Source organism: Gymnoscopelus microlampas (assembly GCF_963454915.1).
Source record: "Gymnoscopelus microlampas genome assembly, chromosome: 2".
In the NCBI taxonomy this organism is placed as follows: domain Eukaryota; kingdom Metazoa; phylum Chordata; class Actinopteri; order Myctophiformes; family Myctophidae; genus Gymnoscopelus; species Gymnoscopelus microlampas.
The window spans coordinates 7,583,548-7,599,782 of NC_139939.1; the positions used below are offsets into that span (position 1 = coordinate 7,583,548).

Consider the following 16,235-nt stretch of genomic DNA (forward strand, 5'->3'; position numbering starts at 1 on the left):
TTGTCCCTTTTGTAAAAGTGTACATCGAGGAAGCCCCCTGTTGAATTCGAGTGTAAACTTAAGATGGCCATTACAGGAATTTAAATCAAACATGAAACCGTCAATTCCTATTACTATATTGACATGTATGAAAATATGTGTTTTGTGAGGTCACAGTGACCTTGATCTTTGACCACCAAATGGATGTTTGTGCCAGATTCCTGAGTTATCACCTTCACAACAATGGGGCATTTACTTCTCTTCCTCCCTCCAAATAGGAACGAAATCAACAAGTGTTTAAAGAGGTCATGAAAGAAACGCTGAGGGCAAAAGAGCAGGAGAAGAACAAGATGCTATCAGAGAATGAGGCCCTTATTGAAAAACTGAAAGCAGAGGAGGTTGACAAGCAACAGGTAAATAAAGACACAATGCATTTCTAGTTTTATCAAACACTGTTTAGTTAGAGATTGTTTTAAATTGCACCCAGGTGAAATAAAGAGCGTTTCTGTGTCATATGTCACAAGGACATGCAAAACAGACATTTTGTCTCACAAAAAATATTGGTGAGCTTTCTGTAATGATACTCAAGGTTTTATACAATCATGAATGTAAATATAAAACTGAGTTTTTCAGGCCAAGTTTGGCAAAAAAAAATCTCAAAAAACAGTTTCATAAATATTTTAACATAATTTATAATTTAGGCGTATTCAAACCCCTAGTCTCCGTGGTGGTGGACAGGAATTTTACCCCTGCTCCAACCAAGTGTCCAGTTATAGTTACTTAATGTGGGTTTTACTTAAAGTGTCTGTGGGTTGTATGTTATTGTATCAGACAGATTCCAGTTATGTTGCACCAATATGATGATGCATTAAATATGTACCAACCAAATATTGATGTGCTGCTTGGAAAACAGCTATTTTTTTAATAAATCAGTGCTATTGAACACCCTTTACATCTGTGTGGGTTTTACAAATATTGAACCAATGAAAGGTATTAAAAAGTGCTTCTGAATAAACCTCCTAACTCCATTGGATCCTCAAAACTGTTGGTCAAACCACCTAACTCCAACTTTGGAGATAGTTGTTTTTTCCATCATTGATTCAAATGACAAAGTCAGATGGAAATAACCTATACCTCCACATTAATGGTCAAAAACTTCCCAACTCCACTTGACCTGTATTTGAGTAAAGTGATAATAATATCAATATTATAATGTTATATGTGTCCTTATATTATAAGTTAATAAAACACACACACACACGCACGCACGCACGCACGCACACACACACACACACACACACACACACACACACACACACACACACACACACACACACACACACACACACACACACACAGCTATAGACAAGCTTTCATCATAGATTGAGACATAATTCCAAATGGTCCTGCTCATAACAATATTGTATGTCAAATGCGTAATGTACAGTATATATGACTGATGTATCCCTTGTCTGTGCGTGCGCGCGCGTGTGTGTGTGTGTGTGTGTGTGTGTGTGTGTGTGTGTGTGTGTGTGTGTGTGTGTGTGTGTGTGTGACAAGTTCCAACAGGTGAACACGAACTACAAGGACAGAAACGATGCTCGCTCCAAGTATGTCCTGTCTGTCTGTCTGTCTGTCTGTCTGTCTGTCTGTCTGTCTGTCTGTCTGTCTGTCTGTCTGTCTGTCTGTCTGTCTGTCCTGGCTCTGATGTCTGTGTCTGTCTCCAACTTAGTTTTCAGTTTCAAAAGCACACAGGAAATGTCATTGTACAGAACATTTGAAGAAGACTATGAGAAATGGACCTGGGCTTTAAGGAAAGAAATGTTGATCACTGAAAACCAACTCCACACCAGAATTGATAATGAAAAGACCATTTACAAGATTCAAAATGAGCTTGTCAATGGAATGAATAAGACTTGTGAAGAAGTAGAAGAAAAAATTAAAAAAGCACTTTGATGACGTCAAAGATAAAGATGTACTGGTTCAGTGGAGAGGACGATTTAAACCAAAACTAGAAAAAGTGCTCCTTGGAGCACAAGTCTCAGCCAGGTCACGTAGGTTATTGTGGCCTTCTGGTGGCGCTATAGTAGGCCAATGTGAAAAGGGTGGCATTTCTTCTTAGGCCTTTCTCGGCAATCGGACACTGCATTCATGATTTGAGGCATTTGAGCCAAAAATGTGTTTTGCTAAATTAGACCTGCTGGTGGTGCTATAACATGCGAATGTGAAAAGGGTGGCATTTCTTCCTCGTCCTAGCGGGCATGTGCGTGAACAATTTCACTGAAATCGCACACTGCGTTCATGATTTGAGGCATTTAGGAAGGCAATGTTAGCCAATTAGGATGGAATATGAAATATCGGACACATCCATCTTGATCACATGACTATAGAGATACTGTGTACCGATTTGTGTGCTTTTAGAACAGCATCTGAAGGAGTAAGAGCAAAAACATTGTTTGAATCGGAACATGGATCGGTGACGTGATAGACGTGAATTGTGGAAGTCATATCGTTCGGCACAACTTGTGTGTGTGTGCGCGTGTGTGTGTGTCATGTCTGTCTTCTGCTGCTGCTGCTCTCTGTTCGTTCATGTCTGGCACTACTGAGCAGTACGCCGCTGTTTATAGACCGATGCAGTTTGGGCTGTTTTCTATGTGTTTGTTTTCCATAGGATCCCTCCCTAGCCATTTGAAATGTCTTGATGTCTCTCCCCACGCGGCAGGCGTAGAGCAGTTTGCCGTGGGAGTATGGGATGTCTCGATGTCTCTCCCCACGCCTGGGACCGCCGTTCAGAGTATGGGATGTCTCTCCCCATTGGCTTAAAAGGCAGCCATTGGCTTAAAGGACAGCCAATGATCGAAAACATGTCGAGAATATGTCGAGAAATTACTAGTGCTCAGTCTCTTTGTAGACCCGCATTGCATGCTCGTAAGAATAAAGGATAAATACTACAACGTGTTCTAAGGCCATTGTAAAGGAAACTCTTCTGCCACTGTGCTTAGTGGATTGCTTTGTAAGCAAACTGAAGGAGTCTGCCGCTCAGGCTGTCTATGACAAGACTGCCATTCACTTGGCTGGAGAGATGAAAAAGTTTTAGAATCACTGGCAGAGTGAGCATAGCCTGGGACCAGACAAATCTGCCAGTGCAAAAAAAAAATGCTCTCTGCGATTTGGGTCTGGCACCGCTCCATTGTGAATCCATTTCCTGCTCCAGATGTCTGGGTGACCAATCAGGGACCAGTATTCAAATATGGGAGACTGTGATTGGTAGTTGGTTGTAGGTCTAACCAATTGTGTCCAGAGCCATTGTTTTGATCCCGCCCCCTTGGGGAGAAAAACTTCCTCATAGAGGCACCAGACTCATATCTACGCAGTGATATAGTCTGGCTACGCGAGGCTAGAGTGAGCAGACTTTGACAGTTACATGAACTACATCAGAGATCCAAAGACACACATGGAGAAACGTTTAAAAGAAACTGTTAAGAAATACATCTTCAACAATCAGGACACGGTACTCAGTATCATACAGTATCATGTGGAGGATGTATGCAGGCTTCTGGATCAAGCAGTGTATGAGGCGACAAAGAAAGTCACAACTCAGAACGGAGACAAGGACATGTGAACGGAGGAGTTTTCCAATTGGTTAAAAAATAATCTCAATGAAAACGTCAATGACATAAACCACTTTGACTTTCAATCACTAGAAAAATGATCCGATTTTCATCTTGAGTACTGCTGGTGATTGTACAGTGGGAAATTAGACTGAAGCAAGCTCAGATAAATTATATAAGTTGTAGTTGTAACAAAACAACTAGAAACTATTGGAACAAATATACACCCTTTGCCATGCACTTGTTGCCATGCATATGCTCACATGTATATTTTTGTCGTTCATATTTATTGATGTATTTCACATTTTAATGCTGGTCATAACATTTGTAATGTAATGTTTTCATATTGGTCAAGGTGCGCTGCCACAATGTTTTCATATTACGTCTGCATGTTTTTATAGTGTGTGGGTGTCCACGCGCGTTGCACGCATGCACGTGAAAGCTCCCCCACTTCTAAAAGTAGCTCTACAACACTGCATGAGCATAGTAGTCACACCTAAAAACCCTAGGTTACAACTGTAACCCAGGTTTTATTAGTAATGTAAGAATGGCACTTACTATGGGATATCATCGCCCTCTAGCGATGCCACAGAGCAAACACACCGATCTCCCGAGAATTCAATCCTCACAGATGATTGGAGAAGGGTCAGTGTGACGTAAAAAAACGGCGACCGGTGTGAGTATAAATACTCTTACGTCATACGAGCTCGATCTCGGAAAACTTCTACTCTGCATGCTTGATTGCACACAGAGGGGGTTTTAAACATAAGTACCATACTTACATTACTAATAAAACCTGGGTTACAGTTGTAACCTAGGGTTAGTTATGTCGTAAGTTCCAGAATGGCACTTACAGATGTGCCACTTCAAAACTTCACACGTTACTGTTCTTTCCCTGAAAGTGCCCTGAAAAAGCATTTTTTTCCTCCCTTTTCTGCCCTTAAAATGCACTGTTTTGCCCCTGAAAAGAAGTTGTCACTACACACCCCCGTTTTTCCCTTCAACAGACAGCCATATACATGAGAGCAAAACAATGTGTGTTGGAGAAGGTGTCAGACTCATTATGAGGCCAAAGGTGATTTGACCAGTTGCTCAAATTAATTAGCATCATAAAAGCAGTGATCATCAAACTAATTCAGCATTTTAAATGCCCTTCTTTGTCCCTCTTATTGCCCTGGGAATCCCCTGAAAATGTACTGTCTTGGCGATGGCAGGACATGTGAAGTTTTGAAGTGGCACATCTGTACTATGGGACATATACACGTCCCCCGGGGGAGCCCATAGTTACACCAACCCCACCCAATGCCACCCAAGGTCACAGGTCAAATCCCCGACTTGACCTTGGCCTACAGGCAACCCATGACCCCACAGGATCATGGATCAAGAGGAGTTAAAGGCAAGACCTTGACAGACTTAAGTCCTGTTCCTAGCCACCAGTCCAGACAAACCCCAGTCTGACCGATATGTGGCAGGGAAACCAAGGCCTCCTCCTCCCTGGACCCTGTCTATCAGGTCCCGAGAGGGCAAGAAAGGCCAGCCAGACCAACATAGAGAGAACAAGCCTCCAGGCCTGTCTCACAACCTGTATGTCCGGAACCAGCCACTGCGTAAAAGTGATGAACAATGCATGCCTTCAGGCACTACATTTTCAACCTACCTCGGCGCAGACACTACGCCCAAGACCGTGTGCGCCATCTCTGATGCCGCCACGTCCAAGCTGTAGAAAGACACAAATGTCAATGGGGACGACCAGTTGGCCGCCGAGCATACGTCCTGCAACGACACCCCTTTATAATGGGCCCACGATGCAGACACACCCCGAGTAGAATGCGCTCTCAGTCCCGCCGGGACAGCAGTGCCACTACTCCCATATGCCAACCGAATCGCCTCCACGATCCATCTGGACAGAGTCGATCTAGCCACCAACGCCCTGCGGCCCCGGCTGAAGGAGACGAAAAGCTGAGGCGACACACGACCAGCCACCGTCATCTGACAGTAGAGCTTTAAGGCTCTCTCCGGACAGAGACAATGCAACCGTTTATTATCTGCTGAGGCAAACGGTGGAGGATGAAAAGCCCCTAGCTCCACAGTAGCTCTGGCGACCACGCCGGTCTTGGACAAATAAGCCAAATTGGGTTTCAACAAAACCCTCCGGCCATCATCCGAGAACCGCATGCAATCCTCACTTACAGAGAGCGCTTGCATGTCACCGACACGTTTCGCCGTACAAAGGGCTAAAAGGAGCGCCGTCTTGAGACTAACAATGCGCAGACATGCAGTCTCAAGGGGCTCAAATGGAGGCCTACACAGTGCCGCCAGCACCAAGGCCAGGTCCCAGTTAGGAAACAAAGGTCTGTTCACTGGTCTAGCCCGCTTGGCACCGTTCATAAAACGACGTACCAACGGGTGTTTGCCCACCGTGTCGCCATGGAAACCGTCATGGCACGCGGCGATGGCTGCCAGGTACACCTTTATCCTGGAGAAAGCCAAACCCTGATCCAATCTGTCCTGCAGATAAGTCAGAATGGCCACCACCGAAGCCTGAGAAGCCTCCACTTGAGGAGACTGCTCCAGGCACCAAGTCTCGAACATGGTCCACCTAACGTCAAACTGACTTCTGGTGGACATCGCCCTATCCCCTTGGATAGTGGCCACCACTGCAGGGGGAAGGCCTAGTGAGACCAGACTCAACCTTTCACGGGGTAAACCCACAGGTCGAGGTCCTTGGGGTTCTCGTGGAACACCTCGTTCCCGCCCTGCGTCAGGAGGTTCCTGAGCAGGGGGATCCGCCACGGCGCGTCGTAGAGGAGGGGATAGATCTCCGACCTCCACGCGCCCCATGCTGGTGCTACCAGCAGAACTCTCCCCCCCTGAGTCCTGATCCGTTCCAGAGTCGGACGGATCAGCTCCAGGGGTGGAAACGCGTAAAGCAGCGCGCTCGGCCAAGCGTGAGCTAGAGCGTCTATCCCCAGGGACTGGTCCTGCATCCCGAGTGAGAAGAAGCTCTGACACTTCGCGTTCTCCCTGGATGCAAAGAAATCGATCTGAGCCCGACCGAACCGGGCCCAGATCAGATCCACCGCCCTCTGGCAGAGCGACCATTCCCCGCACCGGGGCCCTCCTCTGGACAGCAGGTCCGCACCGCTGTTCAGATGGCCCGGCACATGAACGGCGCGTAAGTGTGCCAAGCGTTGTACGCTCCAAAGCTTTATTTCGCTGGCTAGTCTGTCCAATACAAGGGAACCCAAGCCTCCTTGTTTGTTGACATAACACATCGTTGTGGTATTGTCCGTTCTGACCAGAACAGGACACCCTCTGATGCGGCTCTCGAAGTGCTTGAGAGCGAGGAAGACCCCCAGCAGCTCCAGGTAGTTGATGTGTGCTCCTCTCTGGGAGGAGTCCCACACACCACTGAGTAGCCTTCGTGAACAGCCCCCAAACCTGAGAGGCTGGCGTCCGTGGTAATCACTTTCCAGGACGTTATCGCGCCTATCTTGACCCCCTCGGACAAGAAGGTCGCCTGCGCCCATGGTCGGAGTGACGACACACACTGTACTGACACTACCACCTTCCGAGAGCCCATGGAGTGCGGTATCCTAAGAGACCGCATCCATCTCTGAAAAGGTCTCATGTTGAGCCTGCCTAGCTGAATCAGGCTCACAGCCGAGGCCATGAGGCCGGCAGCCTGCATGCATATTCTGTACGTGACCGTGCGCCCCAGGCGCATGGTCACGCAAGCCAGAAAGCCCGCTATTCTGTCCTGAGACAGACACGCTACCATCCTGGTGGAATCCAAGGATATCCCCAGGAAGGTGGCTTGTTGGCACGGAACAAGAACGCTCTTCTGAGCGTTGATCGCGAAGCCCAGGGACTGTAGGTGCGCAATGGCCAACTTGGTGTGGCGCGCCACCTCCTCCCTCGAATCCGCTGCCAGCAGCCAGTCGTCTATATACGTCGCCAGACGCAGACCCTGCTGTCGCAGCGGGGCTATCGCCGCCTCCGTGCATTTCACGAACACCCTGGGGCTCAGTGACATGCTAAACGGGAGCACCGTGTATTCGTAGATCCTGCCTTCGAAGCCGAAGCGCAGGAACTTGCGGTGCGGTGGGTAGATTGGAACGTGGAAGTAAGCATCTTTGAGATCTATACTCTTCCACCAATCTCCTTGACGTATCTGCTCCAGAAGCGTTTTCGGCGTGAGCATACGAAATTTGAAAACCATCAGAAACCTGTTCAGGCCCTTGAGGTTCAGAATAGGTCTCACGCCCCCCCCCCTTTCTTTTTCACCAGGAAGTATTCCGAGTAGAAACCCAGACGGTTCTGATTCGGTGATACCTCGTCCCGCAGCGTAATGGCCGCCTGGCCTGGCGCTCGGGAGAACACTACTTTGGTAGATAGTGGAGGTATGCTCGAGAATTGTAATCTGTATTCTCTTTGCACGGTGCGTAACACCCAAGGATGTGGATTGCAAGCTTAGGATTCGCAGGAGAGGTGGGGGCTGCTGACGTCATCTGCCCTGTCGGGTTCTGATCGTACGCCGGTGAGGGAAGCCCGTGACGTAGACGGGGAATCCCACACACCGTCGACATCCGCCCTGTAGCATCGCCCTTGCTAGCGTTAGCTGGGCTTTCGTCACCGAGCGAGCGCCTGTTCCCATGGGAACGCGAGGCCTCGTCGCTCTGCGTGACGAGACACCAGAACCTTTCCGCGGTGTTGTACCTACTCGGATCGCGACACCCCTCGGGGAGCGTTGATAGGGTAGCACCGGGGTTCGTTGCTGTAAGTTCCGTCTCGCCCGTCCGCCATCTTGGAAAGGTCGAGAGGAACGGCCATTTTGTGAGATGTGTTTACCTTAAGCGAGACTTTCGTTCCCCCTGGGGAGTTTCGTTGGTGTAACACCGGGGTTCTCAGAGTCGTCAACATCCGCCTCTCCTCCGCCATTTTGGGAGGGGAGAGAGAGGCGTCCATTTTGTACTTCTTCCGAACTGCAGAGGCGTTTGGCCCCCCTCTGCCGGACGGAAGAAGGTACTGCAATGTTGCAGATGGAAATAAAGTTTCGACTGCATTGAACCCCTGTTCTACACAAGACATTTGACACATTTGATTCATTAGCAAGGGTCTCTCTACCTGCGATTGATTCAACATATGTAAAGCATGCACAGTGTTTGTTCCTACAGTGTTCGGAATGTCGCCCCGTCTCTTTGGGGTACATGGCGGACACTGAGGACTCATGAATTGAATCGGAGGACAAGGTTTCCCACTGGGAAACATGTCTCCTTGGCATTTCATGGCATGGGAAAAAATGAGCATTTGTGTTTTTGGCAATAGATTTATTCCACACACAGGCGGCACATTTTTTACAGGCAATTGTGACATAATTTTTAGAGGACACACATGGCTCTGAACCGCATCCATTGCCGTAAGCGTCTTTCTTAGTCTCTTTGCACCGGTGGACTGGTCCTCGACTCTGTCCTGTTGGGCAAGGAAAGCGCCAGTTTGACCCCTTTTGAGGGGGGGGCGCCCCCCCCATGATTTCGGTGGAGCCGAGGGGGGGCTGAGCGCCCGACCAAAACGGGCGGTAAGTGTCACTTCTACTGCCTACCTTTACGACCAGGGCCGATGTCCTTCCGCTGGGCCCTGGGCGAAGGAGGGGGAGGAGGAGCGCGCTCTTTATCCTTCAGCCTGACATCCGTAGCACCGAAGGTGCCCTGTGGACGCTCCCAGGAGCTGGCTGGCTCTGGTGCTGGATGCCCTGGACACTCCACGTTTGCGTCCAGATTGGCGTCTACCACCCGCTGCCCTGCTGCTGAGGCCTCGCCGAGGAGGAGGCAGCGGGGGCGGAGAGGAGGCCTGCGGCTGTCTCTTCCAACTGCTTCTCCGCAGCCTGGGCCTTGGCGATGAGGTCCGCTGCGGTGTGAAACAGGTTTCTGGGCGTCAGAGGAAGGCTCTTTAGACCCGTAGTCACGATGGCCTTGGACTCCAACGCCAGGTCGAGCCACTGGACCCTCTCCAGATCCGCCGTGAGAGCCATGGCCCGACCCGTCCACATCAGCGCGTTGCAGCTGCAGAGGGTGGCCAACTGGACCAGCTTGGCGAGCTCCACTGCATCTTCGACCGATGTGGCGTGCAGGTCCGCAACCGTGTCCGTCTCCACCAGAGGCCGGGCTACCAGCTCCTTCAGCGGAGGCCTTGTAGAGTACGGCGTGTGCGTTGGAGAGGGCCTTCATCTTCGGGTTGGCAAGACGGGGTGTCCGCTCCTGCGGTCCCGTCCTACCCGACCCGATTTGGCCTTTTCGATGGCGTTGGCCAGGTCCTTGTCCATGGGCGGGAGACCCGCCACCACCAGGTCGACCCCCGTGACGATGTCGGCGTTGAAGCCGAGAGGAATCGGCTCCCGTCTGACCTCCCAGGTGTACTGCACTGACGACGCAGGCCTCTGGGAGCAGCTTGGATTCCACCACTCGAGGGGGGAGGGGCGCCAGTCCTTGGAACCCCGGGATGGGGACCCCTACCGACGATCTCGCGGGCTCCATAGGCTGTGTTAGGCCGCACCTAGCCATAGCTCGACGGAGCACGACGAAGACGGCCTCCCCGGACACCCTAGCCTCCTGGCCAGGCTCCGGAGAGGTCGTCGCCTCTTCTGGTTCCAGGACAGGAGGACCCGGGCTGGTCATCGTTACCTCCTGCTCCTGGTAAGAGGTGATGCCTTCGTCCTCGTCCTCCGCCTCTGGAGCGAGAGGTTCGTCCTCCTCGCTGCCTTCGTCGGACCCGCCTGGGAGCTCCGTGTCTGGCCTCGTCAGCGACGTTCCCAGGGGACTGAGGAGCCAGTCTGGCCTCCTCAGTCCGCTTGGAGATAGCTCCACTGGCACGTGGAGCCGAGTGGAGCGGAGGGCCCATAGCCCCCTTGCTAGTGCTAGCCGCCTGCGCTCTGGGTGCTTTGGCGGGCGGCGCCTCGGGGCTAGCACTGCCGTTAGCCGCCATGGCTAAATCCGCGGCCCTGTAGAGTCGTCTCTCCAGCTGGGTCGGGGACAAAGCTCCGCAGGGGCTGCATCCGTGCTCCGCCTCCTCTTTATGGCGCGAGAACCAGGCGTGGGTCAGCCCCAGGCAGGACAAACACAGAGTGTGGTCGTCGTCCTCTGCGATGAGGAGTCGGCACCCCCGCTTGCCGCAGGGACGAGGAGACTCCATTTTGTTGTTGTTGTTTTCGACACGAGGTGGTCAAACAAAGGCTAAGCTAGCCTAGCCTAGCGCTAACTTAGCCGCGCGCCTCGTGGCGTGAAAACAGAGAGGATAGGAAACAAAAATAAAGTTGAGAAACTCTGGAGAGTTATTAACAGAAACTTATTTTGTCGCGAAAGCGCCCGTGGAGGAACACCGAGGTGCCCAAGCTTTGGGTTGTGTTGGAATTCGCTAAGTTTCTCCGATGTTTGTTCAGCTCCTAATGCAATCAGCCACTGCAGAAGAAGAGGTCGAGCTCGTATGACGTAAGAGTATTTATACTCACACCGGTCGCCGTTTTTTTACGTCACACTGACCCTTCTCCAATCATCTGTGAGGATCGAATTCTCGGGAGATCGGTGTCTTTGCTCTGTGGGCATCGCTAGAGGGCGATGATATCCCATAGTAAGTTCCATTCTGGAACTTACAACATAACTAAACTAAGTTGCACACATATAGGGCACTATACACAATGTTCCAGCAGTGTCTAACACTTCAAATGGCCAGTGATGGAAGAAGTACTCAAATGTTTTACTTAAGTAAAAGTATCAATACCCTATTGTAGAAATAGTCTGTTACAAGTACAAGTTCGGTATTCAAAATGTACTTGAATAAAAGTGCAAACAGTATTGGCATCAAAATGTACTTAATGTACCAAAATTAAAAGTCCTCATTATCAGTGGTGTAAAGTAACTAAGTATAATTACTTAAGTGCTGTACTTAAGTACAATTTTGAGGTATTTGTACTTTACTTGAGTTTTTCCAATTTGCAGTACTTTTACTTCTACTCCAGTACATCTCAGAGGCAAATATTGTACTTTTACTCCACTACAATTATTTTAAAACTTTAGTTACTAGTTTGCAGATATAAATTATTATATTATAAAACATACATTAACCACTTTAGCCCTGTTTTATATATAGGCTATTTGAAAATTGTACAAGCTCACAACGTGTCGCATCGCAACATGTTGTGAGCTTGTAGATCTACTATTTTCAAAACATTTTAGTACAGTACTTTTACTTGGTACTTTAAGTATATGTTGATGCCAATACTTTAGTACTTTTACTCAAGTAACATTTTGAACTCGGGCCTTTTACTTGTAACAGAGTTCACACTGCAATGTTGTATTGATACTTTTACCTAAGTAGAAAATGTGAGTACTTTTTCCACCACTGCTCATTATGCAGAAGGTCCCATTTCACAAGTTTTAAAGTGTATAAAAATCCTTTGAAAATAGCAGATCTACAATTGAGCGAAATGTGAGGTTGTAGATCGGCTATTTTCAAATTGCCAAAGTATAGGGCTGAAGTGGTTTTAATCAAAATCTTCAAAGTAACTAGTAAATAAGTTTTCAGTGGAAGTAAAAGTATTGAACTTTGGAAATACTCAAAAGTACAATACTTGAGTACATGTACTTAGTTACATTACCTTATCACTGCAAATGACCATAACTCAGTAACCAGTATAGGATTGGATATGAAGGCCACGTAGCAGCCTGAAAACCTATAGAACAGGACATAAACTTGAACTAAAATGTATTTATTTTATTTAGTGCATGGACACTGGCCCTCATTTATCAATGCAGCGTATAAACCAGCGTATATTTTTCCATATATTCGGCCGTACACCAACATCGAAGTCACATTTATCAAAGGATCCTATACAGCCGATCCTAGCGTATATCAGGTCGGAGCTTTGATAAATCTCACGTCTGAAAACAAGCTTCATTTAAATAACACGCCCTTAAATATTCACAAAACGACATGACGAACCAGAATACGACCCAAAAAAAAGCATGAAAAGCCAATAAGAAACAGTTTTGCCCGCTCGCCTCGCCACACACGCACACGCCTCTCTCTCTCTCTCTCTCGCTCTCTCGGTCTCTCTCTCTCTCACACACACACACACACACACACACACACACACACGCGCGCCCAACTTTGTCTTTCATGAGACTCGGGCGGAATGCAATGATCCCGTGGCGCGACTGCCGCCACGTTAATATTCGAGCGTCGGGTTTATATCCTTAACCCAGCCAGGTTGTTGTAGCCTACATCACTCTCTATGACATAACTCCATAACATAGGACAAGCTACTGTAAGTTTGTAGACCTCACTGTCCATGAAAAGATGGTCGGGGCTCCCGAAAATTCTCTCACAAAAGTGCTGCTGCGCTGAAAATAGCAGATCTACAAGCTCGCGATGCGACCTGTTGTGAGCTTGTAGATCTGCTATTTTCAAATAGCCAATGCAGCCATGCAGATCTGCACGCTTAACCGAATGACTGTTAAAGCAGTTTGTTTAAATTAGTTTATATTTAAATTGTTTATTAGTGTAGATATACATTTATGAGTGGATTATGTGTCCAGATGCCTCTCAGACAGTCAAACAATGCTGCTCCGCAGGTCTAGGATGGAATAAACGGGTGCAGCCAACGTCAACAACTGGTCTCAACCAGACGTGAGATCTCAGCGTACCGTAGGATGAAGCCCACGTCAGGATATATTGATAAAAGCCGAAAGGTGCGGTGATCTCGCCGTACGCCCATTATTTGGGCTGCACCGCGTTGATAAATGAGGGCCAGTGTGTCTATTGAAACTCATTTGATTATGTGATGAAAAACCAACCCTCTCTCTCTCTCTCTCTCTCTCTCTCTCTCTCTCTCTCTCTCTCTCTCTCTCTCTCTCTCTCTCTCTCTCTCTCTCTCTCTCTCTCTCTCTGTCTCCCTTTGACAGAGTAAGAAAAAACCTCAAGGCAGACATGAGTGAGAATTCAAGACGCAACATTGCAGATGAAGGTATGTATCTTGCCAGGAGACATATTTTATAACCAAGAACCAAAAGTCAATAACTTTTCTTTTTGTTTACCGTGAATGTTTATCAACCAAAACCGTATCATTTTACTCCACCAGCTCTCATAAGAAATGATGATGAAGTTCGGATTGTGATGGTTGGGAAGACTGGAGCTGGAAAGAGTGCCACTGGAAACACCATCCTGGGTTTTGAAGCTTTTACATCCAAGTTCTCACTTACATCTTGGACAACGAGCTGTAAGAAGGTCAGAGGTGAAGTAGCTGGTAGAAAAGTAGCTGTTGTTGACACACCAGGATTGTTTGACACCAGATTCAGCGTAGATCAAACCCAGTGTATTCAGTTTGCTGCCCCTGGTCCACATGTGTTCCTGGTTGTGATCAAACTGGGAAGATTCACAGATGAGGAGAAGCAATGTGTGGAAATGATTCAGAAAGCATTTGGTGAAATGACAAACACATACACCATGATACTCTTCACTGGTGCTGACCAGTTAGAAGGGGAATCTGTTGAAAACATGTTGGAAACAAGTCCACCGCTAAAAGATATAATCATAAGATGTGATGGTCGCTATCATGTCTTCAACAACAAAGCTAACGATCCTTCTCAGGTCACTGAGCTGTTAAGAAAAATCGACATCATGGTGTTGAAGAACGGAGGAAGCCACTACACTAATGAGATGCTCCAAGAAGCTGAGAGGGCAATAGACGAAAAGAAACATAAACTCCTTAGAGAGACTGAAGAACAGAGACGTCAAGAGATGGAAGATCTGAAGAAAAGATTTAAGAGAGAGGATCTGGAAGAAGCAACTAAAAAGTTAAAAGCACAACATTACCAAAATGCAAGAGATAATGCTGAGCGATCTATTGTTAGAGCAGCTGTTGGAGCTACAGTTGTTGGTGTTGCTGCTGGAGTTGCCGCAGCAGCTAACAGTGGAGCTTTGGCTGGAGCTGTTTTAGGCCCAGTTGGTGCAGCAGTAGGGGGTTTTGTAGGGGCAGGAGTCGGGTTGTTAGCCTACAAATTAAGTAAATGAATGACAAAGCTTCAATTAGGTAGGGTAAGTGATTTGCTTTGGTTAAAATAAGTGTTAAATAGCTCTATATTCTGATAGTACTCATTGATATAGAGTGTTTGTTTTTGTCTAGTATTAGGAGTCTCCTTGTCTCTCCACCTCTTTATTAAACAGAAAATGCATTTTCGTTTTAGTTTCAGTTTAATTTCCAATTTTATCCAACCAGGACAGAGAACTCAATCAGGATACAGATTAAACAAGTGAAATTGGAAGTGATGACACTAAGAAATGAGCAGACAAAATTGGAACTGGAACACTATACAAATTAAGCTTAAAAATGGGTACTTTCTCCTGATTGGCTGAGATTTTGACACCTACCGAAAAATTTATTTTCTGTTTATTAAAGAGCTGGAGAGACGGGGAGACTCCTGTTACTGAACAAACACTCTATAGCAATGATTACTATCAGAATATAGTATTTTAACCTTTTAACAAAAAACTTTTTGTTTTAACCAAAAAATATCACTTACCCTACCTTTAAGTAAATGAATGACAAAGCTTCAATTACATAGCATATAGCTTACTATAAACATAGTAAACATCAATTTAAAGATGGTTGGACATTTTTTGAAAATTGTGTGCCACAATTACAGCTCAGGCCAAAATGTAGGCTATAGTTTGCTACTTACTTATCATAGTTATATATCACGTTATTTACTCAGTCTTACTCTATGGCTCGGACACGGACTCAGACTCTTGACCAAGGCAGAGAAGTCACTAGACGTCTGTGCATGTCCCTTGATGTATCATTGCACGAACACAGGACATGGGGCACAACCACGGAGGAGCTGCACTGCATGGTGGATAGGGACAGCTTGTTAGCCTCACATTGCCATACTGATAATGTGGATTCCCTCACAAGTTCCTCCGTGGGAGTGAATCCTTGTTGTCAGGCTAACAGCTTCTGACTACCTAGGAAGTCCTGACACGAAAACTCACTTGTAGATCTTTGGAATTATATTTGTATAGATACCAGTGAAACTATTCTGATCACTCTGTTCATCCATCAATAAACAGCTGTAAGCCTATAGATGTCTGATATATTGATTTTAAGTAGTTATAGTATAGTGATGAACTTTGCCAGTTCATCACGGACACATGAATAATGGGAATGATTAACATGACCAGAGCAGCATTAACAAGCAATCATGTGGAGACATGAACATGTGCTTCTTTCATGCAGTAACAATACAGATAATATTTAAGCATTTACAGAGGAACAAGGTCCCTCAAGTATTAATTTGTCATTTACTATCAATTACTGTATCAGGTATTCCATTGAAACACATAATTTGACATTTAGTCCATGAGCCAGACAAGATTTCATTATCGAAAGAGTGGGCAAAACCATACCTATATTAAATTGTTCATAGGGTCAATACGAGTAAATAAATATATGATAACCTTTCCACAGGAGTAGCTTTTTCATGGTTATCACACATTTTGTTATTTTCCCCATACGTACATGACAGGTGAAACAATTACAACATTTAAAAAATAGTTATCATATTGAAACTTCCTGAGTTGATTACTTACATGAAG

General features: G+C 46.9%; 1 protein-coding gene across 1 annotated transcript; it reads left to right on the forward strand.

Annotated features, from left to right (window-relative positions):
• Nucleotides 1-13,571: 13,571 nt before the first annotated feature.
• On the forward strand, nt 13,572-15,608 carry LOC311053671 (GTPase IMAP family member 7-like; the record flags this gene model as incomplete). Its single annotated transcript, XM_084069331.1, has 2 exons — nt 13,572-13,608; nt 13,723-15,608. 2 exons carry the CDS (start codon nt 13,572-13,574, stop codon nt 14,652-14,654), a joined length of 969 nt encoding a protein of 322 aa, XP_083925457.1. The 3' UTR covers nt 14,655-15,608.
• Nucleotides 15,609-16,235: the final 627 nt, after the last annotated feature.